Raw genomic sequence first — 15,797 nt, 5'->3', positions numbered from 1 at the left:
CAGCTCTCAGGAAAACTTAGCAAGTCACAGATAATTTTGGCCTTCAATATGGCAGAGTTAAGGGCTGAAAAAGCACTCCCAAACCCATTTGTTTTTCTGTTCCTTTTGTTCCGTAAAAGTGCAGAAGGCCAACAGAATGCAATATATTTATTACACAGTGAGAATTTTTCACTTCTTGGCTGAAATAAATACCTGTATCCTAACGTTTACTGTAAACACTCACTACAATCAGAGTACAATCAGTTGGAAGTCACTGATGGAATCAACTGGTCCAACCTGCTCCTTAAAGAATGTCTACATTCAGATGAGGTACAAATTCACTTCTCCACCAAAACTAATGGGACCTTCTTGGCAGAGCTGCTCCCCATCCAGTCAATCCCCAACATGTGGGGATGCTGATGCTGTTCTGTGGCAAGTGCATGGCTTTGCGTTTGCTGGCAAGGGCTCCCGTTGGCACATTGCTCTGGTGGGGTCCTTAACTACTATGGATTTTCATGACACAATTCATCAATTATGTCACTTTAAAACCACCATGCAATTTGCACAGCTAACCTGTTTATTTCACTGAGGCTGAGCAGCAAGCTTACAGGCAGATACTGCTTTTCAGATTGAGATGGTAAGCAGTTGATATATATGACATATCCAGTAGATCACCTATGATAAACCCATTATATTTAGTCCTTTAGAAAGAAACAACCAAAAAATCTCAAAAGTCTATTCAGTCACTAAATCTGTAATTTTCCTAACTGGAAACAGTATGTTGGCTAAAATTCTCTGATGTGTCTAAGGTGTCTGGCAGCCCAAGCCTGCTGCCTCCAGGCCTGGCCTCCCACAGAACACGTTCTTAGGATCAACACAGTATTTGAAAAACATGTGATTAGCAGCATGCTTCATACCAGAAAACAGAAACCTTGCTCTGTGACAGCCTTAAGCCTCCCTTCTGTGAGTTCTTCAGTGAGCTTCTCTCCAGTTAAGTGTAGCAGAGATCATTTTAGGTAAAAATCACCAGCTGTATGGGAAGGACTCCCGACATTGATGTTGCCATATCTATTTATTAACAGAATAATTCTTCACATTCAGAGCCCAGTAATTACTGCACACATACACAATAAAAAGCTCAAATAAATACCCTGAAAGCTACTTAACTATAAGGGTATGAATATACAAGTAAACTTTATTAAAAGGCATTGACAGATTGAGGTTTGCTACAGCATTTCAGCTAAGAAGATCCATTTTAAGGAAGGAATCAGAAGTTACCTTAATGGCCCTTCATAAGAGCAAATACAACCCACTCCATCACTGAGCAGATTACTCAGAAAGACAGCATTTGAAAAGAGAGAATTCCCTTTGTAATCCATTATCATATTATCAAATACAAACTAGTCCCAGTCCAGGTTCCTTGTGCAACGGCAATAAGTAAACAAAATATATGTAGAGATTTTCTTCTTCCTCTTTTAATTTTCTTTTTTGTCCTTTAAAAAATCACTTTCAGATGAAACACCTTTATTTGCATTGACTGTGTTCATACTTCTCTCACTCATGGACTCTCTAGCTAAATAAAGGTTTTTGTAGGCATGCTTGAAGGAACAAACTTTAAAGACCCTACTGTCATCAGGTTTTGCCCAGAAACTTGTATGACAAATTTATGACTTTTACAACGTGCCTAAAGAGAGAGGTCACATTTTTTACAGCAATTTACACAGCTAATGCTGCACAAGAAGAAAGGTTATCAACTCTTCGGCAATAAATACATTTCAAGAGTTTGGCCCTAAAAATAACATGAAGAATAGCATGGTTAAATTATGGTTCGTGCTTTGAGAGTAAAGGCAGTTGTTGGAGTTTACTTCATGTTGCCTATGCAGGAGTAGAAGAAGAGAAAGCAAAATCAAGCCACCACATGCAAGCTCAGTGGTGAGACAGGAGCATTCATTACCAAAGTATATGAAATACTGTTGATATCTACAGGAACCCTTGGATTGTCCCTACCTACAAATAACTGGCTGTTGAGTTGCAGGCGGAAGTGTCCCTCAGCAGGGGCCTCCAGGACCTTCTTGGGGAGGTTGTCCACCTTCAGAGAAGTTTCCTTGAGGTTCCTCTCTGCCTGGACGTAGTGCCACTGGTTGTCATTCAGGGGTGTGGGAGACTGCACAGTGGCTTCTGTGGGGCCATTCCCGACATCTATGGAGAAGGTGATCTCCTTGGGGGCTGGAATAGATAAACAGATGTGAAGAGGAAGTGAAGGTCTGAATTAAATCGTGGTTTTGACACCAAGAAATCTCACATAAATATAGGGTCCATTAACTTTTATGTCAGCAAATAGTACAGGATCATTTACCTTCCATCTCCTATACAGCAGCTTATACATAAATTTAAGCCTGCAGCCTCACTGTTTGATCTCTGCTGTGATTATGCTTGGTTGTGGGTACCCATCTTTTTTTGCTATAACAATTACAGTGCTCTAGAAATGGCACTTCTCTTTTTGAAATGAAAGTGCCAAAGGCTGCACAAAAGTCAAACAATGGTCCAAAAAGATTTTGGACAAATAATGCTAAGAAGGAAGAAAGGATGAAGATCTTTCCAACTAGATCTTTCAAAATGCAAGTACTTAACCATTACATAACTTGGCTGCATGTGGTATGAGAGAATCCTACAAGCATTTGCTCGCCCAAGTCTGACCCAAGATGCACAAAAAAACTAATGAGCAAAACTAGTTAATTGCTGATCTGAAACTAAAGCTGTACATGTAACACACATCTAGAGATAATAAGGCTCCTAGAAACAGGACAATAATTGCAAAACAAAAGCCACATAAAGGAGTCCACCTTGCTCTGCTGGACTCCTGAAAGGGGCTAGAACCTTTTAACATTCTTGCTACTGATTATTTTCATCTTCCTTAAAATGCTAAATGCACCAGGAAGACCAAGAACCAGGTCCACACATCACACAACCAGAAGGTTGTGGACTGAAAATTCCTATAAACCTTGTTATTTCAAGCCCAAAAAATTGGGATAGGTCTGGTTTTAGAAGCTGCTTCTTAGATAGTTAAGATAGGAAATGCTCCACAGGGATAGACAAAGATCTATTCTGAGCCCCTGCATCTGCTAAAAAGTCATTTCCCTTTGAAGCAGCTGCTTGGTGGAGCTTCCTTGATACAAGGCCTTTAGGCTGCAAATTCCATCTGGCAGCAAGAAGCACAACAACAAACTACTGATGAGAAGCCTAAGTCTAAAAGATCTTTCCCAAACTTTTAAATAACTCATTTCTCTAGGAGGACAGATGTAACACACATCCAGAAGCTTTCACTGAACAATCCTCTTAGTTTATAGTATTTGTTATATTTGATGCCATTTTTACTTCCATATCCCTGAGAATAAAATGCAATACACTGAAGTACAACCAAATTGGACCTTGATGTGCAATTAACAGTAAATCACACCTCATTACCTTGTGATAATGCACCATGACATTTACCACTGGTTTAATGAATTTAAGGGCCTTGGGGCCCTGTTTTATTAAACTTTATTTTGGGGTTATTATAAGCATATTATCAAATGCATAGCACTCAGTTTGTTTTCCCTAAGCTTGACAGAATTTGGAATACACATGTCATATTTCATGTCAAAGCTGCCACACTCTTTTGTCACTAATAAATATTTGAACTCATCCCAACAGGAGTGAGGCAAAATCTCACTAATTAAATTCCATGCAATTGTCCTTATACACTGAGAAGCAGTTACACTACACTCACTTAATAGATTTTGAAGTATTCAAGATCCATTACAACTGTGACTAACTTATCTTGCATTATTGTCCTGTCCTTCTTAAGCTCTCACCTCGTAGCTGTACCATACACACTGAGTTCCTGTGAAACACTAGGGCTGCATCAGGCTGGGCATGTTACTGACACGGAAATAAAAGTGACCATCAGAATGGTTGCATTAAATTTTTCAACTTTCAACTAAAATTACAGCCTATAGGTACATCTAACCAGTAGGTTTTTTTCTCTAAAGAGCAAAAAAATAAGTATTGGTGTTGAAAATATAAATTCATACTTGTTTGTTTAAGAAAGATAAATCTAGCCATAGTAAGATTAAGTGTAATGAACAAGGCCATACAGGGAGACTCTGACAGGAGAGGTAGGTAAGTCTAGATAAAAGTCTTTATGTCCCCATCTCATAGTCTCCAGGCACCTCCAAGCCTCTCAAGATGGCAGAAAATATGTCCTTCCCAGTTCTCTGCAACTGTCAGATTGGGCAAATACACCAAGATTTCTGAGCAGTGAAACTTACAGCTTATTTCAATTCGTATGAAGTCTTTAATCCCAAGGTTTTCCAAGAACACCCCGGATACGGCGGTAGTTTTGAAGAAGAAGGAGATGTCCGCACTGACCTCGGCGTGGAGTGTGGGGAAGTGCAGGTAGGAGGCCTCCGTGTTGAAGGAAGCAGCATTCCAGAACTGCCCTGCAAACACAACCCCCTTCTCTATAGTTAATTGGTGCAGGACAGCAGCTGCAAGCTGCATGTGGAAAGCCACCTTTCATCAGAGAAATAGTTTTTTATAAAAAAAGACAACAACAACAGCAAAAAAAAAAAGGAACATTCTGTACCTATGGAAATTGAGAAAAGCTAGTACTCACTGTCTCCATAGCAACGCAAAGGGCCGATTTTCCAAGCAGCCTCAGAATTTGATCTGTTTGTGTCAGTGATCACAATCTGAGTTACAGGCAAATGGTCTTTGAAAGCAAGGAGGCCGGTATCATTTGTCCTGGATTTTAATACACAAACAGAAAGAGACAGATTAACCACAGACAAACCCCCCCAGCATTCCTCATGCAAGGCAATACTTAAAAGACGCTTAGTTAAAGATGAAAGATCTTTTGCAGAATTACCTGGAGGAATTATGACAAGTACACACAGTTAAGATAGTATGTTCCCATGTATGCTCTATGTTCATATGCAATACTGACCACTGAAGACAGCATTTGGACACATGATACTGGCTGGGATGGGCTGTAAACCTGCTTCAGCTGTGCAGAACAATTTTGAAGCTGAGGAAGTGCACTGCCATGCTGACTAATGGGCATTAATGTAAACTGGGCTCTACTGGGTTTCCTCAGCAGGATGTATTTACTGTGGATCAGGTCTAAGTCCAAGTCTGCATTTCTATAAAGTTATCTGGAGACAGATAAGGGTGTTTATGCTGGCTTTATGCTTCACCCGAGCAGCAAGAGGACAGGTGATGCCTGTTCCACCATGCTGTTAGCACAGGGAAGCCAGACAATTACTGATTCAACTTCAAGATGGCTGGGACACAACTGACCCTGCACAATGTAAAAACAGCTGAGTTGGCAGAGTGAGTTTGGACTGAATCAATCCCTTGCATTGCATGCCAATGGACATTTTGTGTCAGCAACTGAAATATTCAAGGCAGATTTACTGCATTGTCTTCTTGTGCTTGTTTAGCTGGGCTTGTTCTTCAGCTGTGACTAAATTACACATGGTTGCTAGAAAGGAACTGGAAAGATTGATTCCTGAAGGATAATTTCTTTGTTTTTAATCTGAGTCAGCTGGACAAAAAGTTGTCCTCAAAATGCAGCGTGATGTTTCATGGCAGGCCCTTAAGTCCACCTAGTGACTTTGGCTCTGGCAGGGTACAGAGATGTGCATTCATCCCACTGCACTTCATGAACCCAGCCGAGTCCCTCAGGCACCAACCCTGACCTTGCCAGAGCAGAACTGCCCTTTCGAGGTCTCTCTCTATCGATTGATAATAGAGAGGTGAGTGCTCCTGAATCTCATCTCCACAGTGATGTGTTTTTTCTTCTCCTTTCCTCAAGGTTAAGGTTTGCTGTACATCCAGGCACATAAGTGTGGCAGAGCATCCTTCATGGAACCAAATCCCAATAGTTTCGGAGAAAGGATCTCTACCTCTTCATGGCCCAGCAAACTGTGTGCAGGGTCTGGATTCAGCTCACCTGTCTGCTCACAGGTGAAAAACTACATCCTGCACATGGGGATGGCAACATATCCAAAATGCCAGTAATCCCAAATTTATACCCACTGCTCTGCCAGGCAGCTGTGACAAAATGCCTCAGGAAACAGGTATCACTATCTGAGTGATAACACTGCCAAAGAGTCTGACATTCCAAGCAGGATCCCAGACCTGCCCATATCCTGCTTGCAATGCCAACTTCCATAAATGTTCCAGATATGGGAAGGGACACAGACTTCTAGCAGAGAAATAATAATCAGAACAAACACTACAGCTGTGCTCTGACACACAACCTCAAATGTTTGTTTGGTTAAGTGCTCTACTCTGATTAATGTTAGACAAAAATAGGAGTATTTTGATCTTTTTTATAAAGGCTGCATACATTGCATTTATTTTTCATTGCTTCTAATTGCATGCACCACAGTTAATTGTCTCATAATGCCAAGGGGAAAAGGAGACGTACCCTCTCCGATGCTAACATTTTCTTCTTGCTCCAGTGGGTGTCTGACATGCAAATAATTACAGACAAAGTGCAGCAAGATGAAATTCCCAGGCACGAGGCAGAGTAAGGCCTCCAGCACAGACTCAGGAGGGAAACTGTCATGTATGAATCAAAGGTACATGGTCTCCAAATCTCTTCAGAGAAGACTCTGAGTATCACACTCCTATAGCTTATTGTACCAATATTTGAAAGTTAGCATAAATACTCTTAACAGATGATGTAACTGCTGTGACAAAAGCTAAATTATTTGAGTATTTCTTAGGAAGATAATTAAATAAGGTATTCCAGTGGCTGGGAGGAAGAAGAGTAGGCAGAATGAATGAAAGAAAGGCAGAAAGATGCGTAGTAATGGAACATAAAATATTCAATACACATATGAGTAACTAAGCTGGCACTTACTTTTTTAAAACAAAATTTTTCAAAAATTGCAAAATATTTAGGGATGTTTCCTGCAAATTTATTTAAATTTTAAAAATAGTGCAGTCTTTTTACTGGCTATGATCAGCATTAAAATAAAAATCAGTATCTTTCTACAGCTAGTGTTCAAAATATCTACAAAACCCCATGAAATGGTGACATTTTAAAGATATCTATTCCACATCTCTGAAAACTGCATTGCTTATTAGATATTCTGCTGTATTGCATGAAGTTCTTTTATATCAGATTTTATGACTGAATTTTTACTACTTCTATGCCGGTGTCACAGCAAACTTTAAGAACATAGCTCAAGTGTGAGAGAGAAATATATTCTAGAATTAATAAAAATCTTCACTTCTTTGTTAATGCCTTGAAAACTCAATCAAGCTTCTCTTCAAACTCAAATAGCACATTTATGCATTTTATTCTCTCACACATGGAAAAACCCCCTCATATAATGATATATATTTTCATACAAGCAGACACTGAAATAAAACCTATCAGAAAACATTCTGTCCAGAGAATGCATCAGTGTGAGGAACAACATATCTATTGTTGCAGTTAATTATTATTATTTCATAGTAGGAAATCAAGTTTTTGGCGAAAGATCCTAAGCTATTTCAGCTAAGAAATGCAGAAAAGAGAGTGGAAGACATTGTGAGTGTTTCAAATTCTGGGTATTCCTTAAATTGAACCTATTTCAGACTCCATTTCTTACAAAGCACCACAATTCCTCTTCTCTATGTGGTACACCATGGCAGCCTCTCAAATACAATGTATTATTCCTGAGAGAGGAGCAAAAGAGCTTCATGTACCTGTACAAAACCTTCCTGGAGGCACTGCTGTGACACTACAAAATACAAATATACCAGGGTTTGGACAAAACATTTGAAATTTTGCCTGAAGGGGGCTTGGGGATCACTTCTCATGTACTACACTTTTCAAATAAAATTACTATTTTCTGATAAAAAGCATCTGCACTCTGACATGCAAATACATGATTTTGTCTTTTAAACAAAAGCAAAACCTTGTTAGATTAATTATTTTTGTGTTTGTTCCCAGAGTTCCTTTTTACTGATATGTATTTTAATTTAGCAGTTCACATACACTTAAAACCAGATTATATTTGCTTTTCCACAGCTGCTTCTCAGGTTAGCCAAACCCACTACTTTATTTCTCCTTAGTGGGTTTCACATTGCACTCTGTGGCTACTTCCATGAGGCACACCCCCTGTAAGTTAAGACCTGATTTCACAAAAATCAAGCAGGTTTCATCACTTTCCCGAAAGAGTTCCCTGCTCACAGAAAATGGTATGAATAAATTAATGAACTTGGGAAGTCGACCTCCTGCTTGCTTGACTTGGCACTCAATTTGGCACAAAATCAGATGAAAATCTGAATGTTTTGAGGGTGGAAACAACCCTCAACAAACAGATGTTTCTCTGAGCTCTTTGCATAAAGGATAGTGTCAATTTGTCATTTCCACAAGCAAAACCCAAACCAAACAAATCCAATAATGCCCTTTAAATTAAATCACTGAATTTTTTTTGTTTATGGGTACTAAATACAGTTGGATGTCATTTGTTTATCCATGTCTGAAGATTAATGCCTACATCTACCCAAAGGACTTCCTCAATAAGCTATGAGGCAAGTCACATGTCAAACAAATGCTCTATGTCTGGACCAATTTTAAAAAGATGAAAATAATTTGCTGCTAAAGATGACAGTGCAGCAGCTGGATGCTGCAAGGTGTAGTAAAGGTAAACCCACCTGTAAACGACAAATAACTATTTCGATGATAACATGATGAAACTATTTTTCTTCTTCCTGGCTACTACTAAAAGCATACTCAACAAACCCTCACTCTATGGTGTCCTAACTGTGTGAGCCATCATAAATTGCTAATCTCTAGGTAGCCATTTCCATATTTTTTGTAACAGATGGTAGAACAGTGGTGCCATTAAATATAATTTATTCTCATATGATCCCCTATTGGTATGTTTTTCTCTTGCACATTAATGGAAACTCTGGCGGGATCTGAGCCTCAGTAGCTCAGATATTCAGCACAGATTTTCAGGAATACCATACATCTGGGGAAAAGAATACTATCATCAGCAGATGGCAAGGAAGCACATAAGGAATGGGCCCATGACACAGGCTTCCATCATGAAAAGTTTTGAGGCCTGTGCAGGGCATACCATTAATAATCCAAAGGAATACATTTTAATTGCTATCTTGCCCATGAGCCGTACCCACAAATGCTTTACTGGGTAAAATAATGTACAGTCACGATAATGTAAAAAACACCAGCATGAGGGGACATACCTAACAGCTGAAGGCAAGATGCAGTGCCTGTATTTGGCTGAATTAGGGATACAGAGTTTGGTAATTAGAGTAATGAACTGATTCTTGACACCTCAGGGACTTGCTACAGTCAGCTCTCTGCAGGCAGCTCTTCCCGGTTGTTGACAAAAGCAGTCATGACAGCAGATATCCAAGACAGTTCTGTACATGCCAGGTCACCTCTGGCAGGGTCAGCTCTCAAGCTCTGGAGTTGCCTGCACTGCTTCTCGGGTTATGGATTCAGTGTGGGATAGTGGCAGAGCAAATAAAACCAGTCAAGTCTGGGCTCATCAGGGTTTCTCTGCCCTGCTCTCCTCAACCCTTCCAGTTGTAGCATCCTGGCTCTGGCAGAGCTTAGCACAAATACAGCTCATCCAAGCAAGGCTTCATTCACTTCCATTTGGCTTTGCTCCTCCTCAAACTAGGCTTGATATACTCATTATATCTCTGGGAGACAAGGTGGGTCTGACAAGACTATCCACCCTCTATTTTGTTCCCCTTCTTATCGTGTCCCATGGTTTTCCTTATTCTTGTAGTGCCCCAAAGCCACAATAAAGAGGTGAACTTTGGAAATGGCATGACTCAAATGTTTAGCTCCCCAGTGAAGAAGTCTGTTCTGGAAGAAAAAAGAGGATACTCCTCAAGTTTGAATAATAAGACTGAAGAATAGAAATAAAATATGGCCATCAGCTAGTTTTTGGAATCAACACTGTCCACCACACTTAGCTTAGATGCCTGAGCTTCTTGTACAAAATGAGTTCCAAAGATGCCTCTCTTTCTGTACAAAATAAAAAGCTGCAGAGCTCTCCAAATTCACAAGGTTTCCAGGTGAATACAGTCAGAATGGTTTTGTCTGATGACTGGCTTCAGTCAAGGGTTTGCATTTGAAGGGGAGAATGGATTCCAGACAGAGAGGCCAAAGTCGCAAAAGGACTTCAGGACAGTCGTGTGCCACCTCAGCATGAAAGAGTTTCCTCCCATTTAAATGCAAGGTTTGATGAGCAGCAAGACCTCAGTTGCCAAGGCAAGAGAATTTTGCTTGAGAGGAAAGACAGCCTGGGAGAGGCATTTGAAGATCCGAAAGATCTCATGATAGCACTATCCCTTCAGTATTTCAGTAATGCTTTATTCTTTAGGTCAGTTTAACACATCTGCCCAATCAAGAATATGTTTTTGTTTGAAACAGGGTATATATTTTGAAAGACAATCACTAATATATCTCATCTATATATAACTTGTCCCAACATTTCACTATTGTCAGTGTGGGGGAAGGGAAAGAAAGAAAAATAAAACATTTTCTGAACGAGGCTTAGTGTCAGCTTGAAGCCACTGGATTTTTATGAATGTTCCCACCCACTAGCAAGTGCTTTCAGCAGTCAGAAATCTTTCTCTTTTTTTTGGCAGCAGGCAGCCAAAGCATGTCTTACACCTTTTCAGATCCCTTGCTTGGGTCAACAAAAAGGGTGCAGTAGCAGGTGCCTCTGCTTCCTCTTCAGAGATCTCCCATTCTCCCGAAAATACCAGGAAGATTCTCCACTATTCTGCAGTGACACATTTCGCTGTCATCATACTGTGTAGCTTGGAAGCACGATAAGGATCCATATGGAAAAAGATACTTATCAGTACAATGCTTTCATAAAAACAAAGGTGAAAAATACAAAAGCCCTCCCCATCTAGAATGCTTAATTATACATCCCTGTTCATCTGGCCAGGGGGACTAACTTGATGTCAAGTAAGAGCCCAAAAATAGCAGCTGGCTCAGCTGTATGCTCAGATATCATTTAAAAGTCAGCATGCCTAGAGGTGCATATTGTGTGCTGCCAAACACCTGGCACAGGACTTTGTTAGGTCTACTTTCCATTGTTTATCATTTCTTTTGCTGCTCTGAGAAATTAGTAGCTTCTTCTGCACCCAAGATTTAGTCTAAGGAAAGCAAATCAAAGCAGAATCCTAGGACTGTCTCTTCCTCAGGAGGATGCTTCAGCTATTCTGGATAGTTCCTACCTTGGAGCAGCATGATTTATCTAAAAGGAGCAAAAATTATTTTCTGGTTTTCAACTCTGCAGCACCCATTTTATTTCATGCTGAGGCAAATAAATGCATCTACTGCTGTCTTGCTCCTTCCACTATAATGTATAGCAGGTTAAAGTCACAGTTCAGATCTTAGCAGTTTTCAGATTCGAATGCTCGTTATATATCAGGGGTCAGTGTTCTAGCAGGGAAACACAAAAGCAATCTTCAAGAGACATGAAATTCCTTATGTTTAGAAACTCTTCATAAAGGTCAGGGTTTTTCTAGCTTTTATAAAGGCAACCTCAACTTTAAAATACTACCAAAGTAAAAATTTCTCATGGATTAAAAACCAAAGCAACTGAATCCCCAAACCAACAAACAGTAGGCAGTTTAGTGGAGGTAACTTGTACGCATATTCTGTTATTATCATGAAATTAGGAGAAACAAGTAGCTCTCTGAGCTGCCAAGCTAATGATGCATGATTTCCAACATCTTTCTCCCATGAGGGTTTTCCAAAATCTAATAAAAGTGTACGCTTCCTTAACTTCCTTCTTGTGGGCTTTAATTGGCTTTTTCCCCTCAGCCTGGCATAAATTTTCATAGAATGTGTAATTTGTAATACTTTTGAGACTTCTCCTTCTCTGTCCAAGATGTTTTAAATGTGTCTACTTGTTCAAAATCATTGGGGGTGTGTGTGGGAAAACGGACATAAACACCCACAGAATAACTTGTTTAGGTCTCGTTTCCTGAGGAGACTTGGCTGAAATATTATAAAGCTGCATTTAGCTTTCACCTTGCATTGCTTTTGTGCGACCTAGTGCTGCAGTGCCCTGCAGTCTAAGACTGCAACCCCAGTGTCAGCCAGCATAACAACCTGCTCTGCTTGAGCAGTGAAAAATGGAATGGGAATTATGAAAAGAGCCAAGCACCAGTAAAACCAGATGCTCCTGATGCTCATGTGCAAACCTCGTCAAAAGCGCATCTGATAACCAAACATTAAAGAAAAGATAGATTAACATGCACAGCCAGGCTATTCCATACAAATCACATTCATAAGCCAATATTTACATAAACATCTTCCTGAAGAAATCCCCTTACAGCTATAATTTTTGAAAGTGAATAGTGACCCCAGGGATATAAAGGGTCCAAGCAAATAATCACACTGTCTAGAAATCAAGCAACCAAAAAGTCCAACACTTACAGTGACAAGTAATTTCTGATTCTTTTTTTTTTTTTAATGTTCTTAAGACTTCTTACCGTTACTTTCTACTCATTTTAAGTGAAGGTTTCACAGGGCTAATTCAGTGTTTCAAACACAGCAGCCTACGACAGCAAGACATTTCTTGTCTGCTTCCATTATTCATAAATTCTGAACTACTGGAGGTTAAAATATCTTTTTTTCAGATAAAGGGCAGCAGATCCTATCACCGAGTGGTCTAGAAGGGAGAGTGAGTGAGCAGAATTTTCACATGCATGTTCAGTGTTTCAAACTGTACTTCCAACAACACTCATCTGAAATTTCAGTCCCCTCAAACACAATTGGAAAGTTCACCAACTAGCTCTTGGTGGCTGGAGCGTCTCCGAGAGTGCAGAGAAGGACAGAAGATTGTGAGGTGGCCTTCCCAAATTCATGCAGCATCAGAGCACAACAAAGGTCAGAACCCAAGGAAGGCTTTAAATATTCATCCTGTGACTCCAGAATTTCCTATGGAGACTGAATCAAAGCCTACAGAAGCCAAACGACTCTTCCCATTGACCTTAAAAAGCTTGAGATCCAATGCAAAAGTAAGTTAAGGCACATTATACTGTTTCATAAGAAGAACAGGAGACTTTTTAGCAGTACATATTTCTTGTTTAGCTGTATCTGAATTTTGCTGTCTAGGCCTCAATTTTCTGCTCCAATGTACACCTATGAACCAAGCTCCTGGAGCCTTTATTCATGCAATGCTCCAGTTGAATCAACCAAAACTTTTAAACAAATAAAATTACTGGATGTGGCATTCAACAAGAAAGATTTTTTTGAAGACGACCCATCCCAGCAACCTACTTCAACCAGATGTCTTTGGCTCAAAAAAGAAATTTAAGGTGAAAGTCCAAATTCTAGCTTCAGTTTCATTCTTATCAGATTATACTCAAGCCATTCAAGCATCCTGAACTATGAAACAGGCAATATTTAAGCCTTCTTGCCCTGCTTCCTGCCCCCAGCTCTTCACACAGACACTGCTATACACACGTTAAAATTATTACCATTCTTCTCTATCTGCATCACAGTTGCAAAAATATCTCATATCCAGACAACTTTCTTCCAATCCACATGCACACTGTTGAATGCCCGGAAGAGATCCTCCCCAGTAAAGATGCTTTTCATTGGCACGGCCAACCCACCAAGCAAATGGCATTCCATCTGGATGAAAGGAAAAAGGGGGGGGGGGGGGGGAAGAGAAAAGAGAAAAAGAGAGAGAAAGAGAACTTGATAAGCAAACTGGATTCTCCTGAGAATGAAAAAGAGAATGGAGGTGGACATGTTAGACAATACTGAAAGACAAGATGCAAACTGCAAAGTAACAAACCACAGACTTTGCCCCAAGTTCCATTTTATGGAATACATGTTGAGAAAGCAACAGTTCTGTTGTAATCTCATTTGGTTTGAGGAGCAACTGTTTCACTTCGGGCTCATGTGCCAGTTACTCACGAAAACCTCGGCACCTTTCAGCTGCAGAGACTTTGGAATGGCTCAACATTACTGTCTGCACCAGCTGTGTCCAGGGGTTTTTGTGTGACACTGGGGGGGCAGATCTGACCACTGAAGGAGACTGAAAACAATTCTCCTGCCATGACTCACACTGTACTGTACCACACAGGATTGGACAAGGACCTGTTGTAGCATCAACTAGCTTTGCAGGAGCCTCTAGCCCTTGATCAGGATTTCTGACTTAAGAGTCAGACATAAAGAACAAAAATCTACAGAAATAACACACTAACTGATCTATTACTATGAACTTAACACAGTTCCTCACAAAACTAAGACCAAAATTTCAATCGGTTTCTCAGGGAACAAGACTAGGAATTTTAATGTGTTTTCCATGGGTGGAATTTGCAAATGCGAAGCTCCATGAGATATTAAAACAGGTAGGGCATAAGTGGGAAAAAATATTTCCCTGCTTGGGAATCAATTTATCTCTGTGAAGCTATTTTCTATCTACAGGAGCTTTAAGATCTATGTATTTATATAAACTGAGACAGTTTTTTGTTCAAATTTCAGAATCCATCATGCATCAAGCATTAAGTATTAATAGTCAGATGGAGTAAACAGAATCTGATGTAATGAGATTCACAGATTAACATTTTCTAAGACTGACTTTGTCTTCCAGCTCAGATAACTTTTTCATTGACTCCTTAATCCTTAAATCAAGAAATGTAATCAGTTATACATACAGGTAGATGGCAAAATTTAACAAAATTGACATAGCAAGACTTTTTGATCAAAGGAGCTTGGAAAAATAAACTGCATGGCTAATGTAGAAAGATGCATCAATTTATTCTTCTGCTTTACTAACATTATTAGTAGGGAGTATTTCTCATTATACAAGGGAAGAAAACCTAAATTATGAAATGCAATCAAGGTTAACTGTAGAGTGTGAGGGACTAATTAAAATGAGTTTTAGAATCACTTGGCAAAATTAATTCATGTTTATTTTTCTTCTAAGCTTAGACTGCTGAACTGTAAATTCATGAAAAAAGGAAAATAAAAATAGGAAGAGCAACTCCATTATCACGATACCAACAATTAAGACATGACGAATTTGACCAATACCCAAAGGTACTCATTAGAAAAACACAATCCAAGTACATCTAAGGATTCATCTCTCAAAAATTTACGCATTCATTTTAGGCCTCGTATTATTGTCATCAAATTTATACTTTCTTTCTTTTCTATTCAGCTGATTTTCTTGCAGAAGTTGATTGCTGCAGCCAGTGAAACAATTCTATACTATATTATTGGTAAATTACTCAGTAAAGCTTGGAATACTAATGTTAATTGAATAAAAGGGTGATTTGTCTAGGAGTAGAAATAGATATTATACAGAAGTGCTTAATCTAATTTTAAAAGTGCCCATTCTGGAAAAACAAATATTTAGATAAAGATAAATTTTTCAGGCCAACAGCAAATAATGGTATTCATTAATCAAATACAATCTGTGTCAGTTTCCTTTGGCAGAAGTCATTATATACTTAAACATAACAGTGAAATAAGCAATCCTTCACGTGTATTACGAATAAGTAATTTTCGGATGTCTTTTTCAGATCTGTTGTTGTTTGTTTTATTGAGCAATACCAAGCAAACACATGCACATTCAGATTTATGGTATAGATTGGGAAGTGGTAGAAGCACCACAGTTTGAGTAATTTACAACTAAATTAAATACAGTGCTAAAAAATAGAGCATTCAACATTATAAGGAACAATCTCAGACTATCAAGGGAACAGGCTATAAAAAACCAGCATCTTTTTCAAAATTCTATTTATTAGGC

The 15,797-nt window shown here is 39.2% G+C and overlaps 1 protein-coding gene across 1 annotated transcript in view; it reads right to left on the bottom strand.

The window, feature by feature from the left end:
- CNTNAP5 (contactin associated protein family member 5) overlaps window positions 1-15,797 on the bottom strand; it is a 283,868-nt gene that overhangs the window by 46,922 nt on the left and 221,149 nt on the right. Inside the window, exons 14-17 of the mRNA XM_042041551.1 lie at window positions 13,513-13,669; window positions 4,637-4,764; window positions 4,290-4,460; window positions 1,987-2,205 (exon numbers count right to left, since the gene is read on the bottom strand). Coding sequence (XP_041897485.1) covers window positions 1,987-2,205; window positions 4,290-4,460; window positions 4,637-4,764; window positions 13,513-13,669 — 675 coding nt within the window. The remainder of the gene's footprint in view (window positions 1-1,986; window positions 2,206-4,289; window positions 4,461-4,636; window positions 4,765-13,512; window positions 13,670-15,797) is intronic.

The sequence above is a fragment of the Corvus kubaryi genome, unplaced genomic scaffold, assembly GCF_017639235.1.
Source record: "Corvus kubaryi isolate FWS band 111438036 unplaced genomic scaffold, C.kubaryi_AGA036_p1.0 37396, whole genome shotgun sequence".
Classification (NCBI taxonomy): Eukaryota; Metazoa; Chordata; class Aves; order Passeriformes; family Corvidae; genus Corvus; species Corvus kubaryi.
This window is presented reverse-complemented; position numbering and strand designations above follow the sequence as displayed.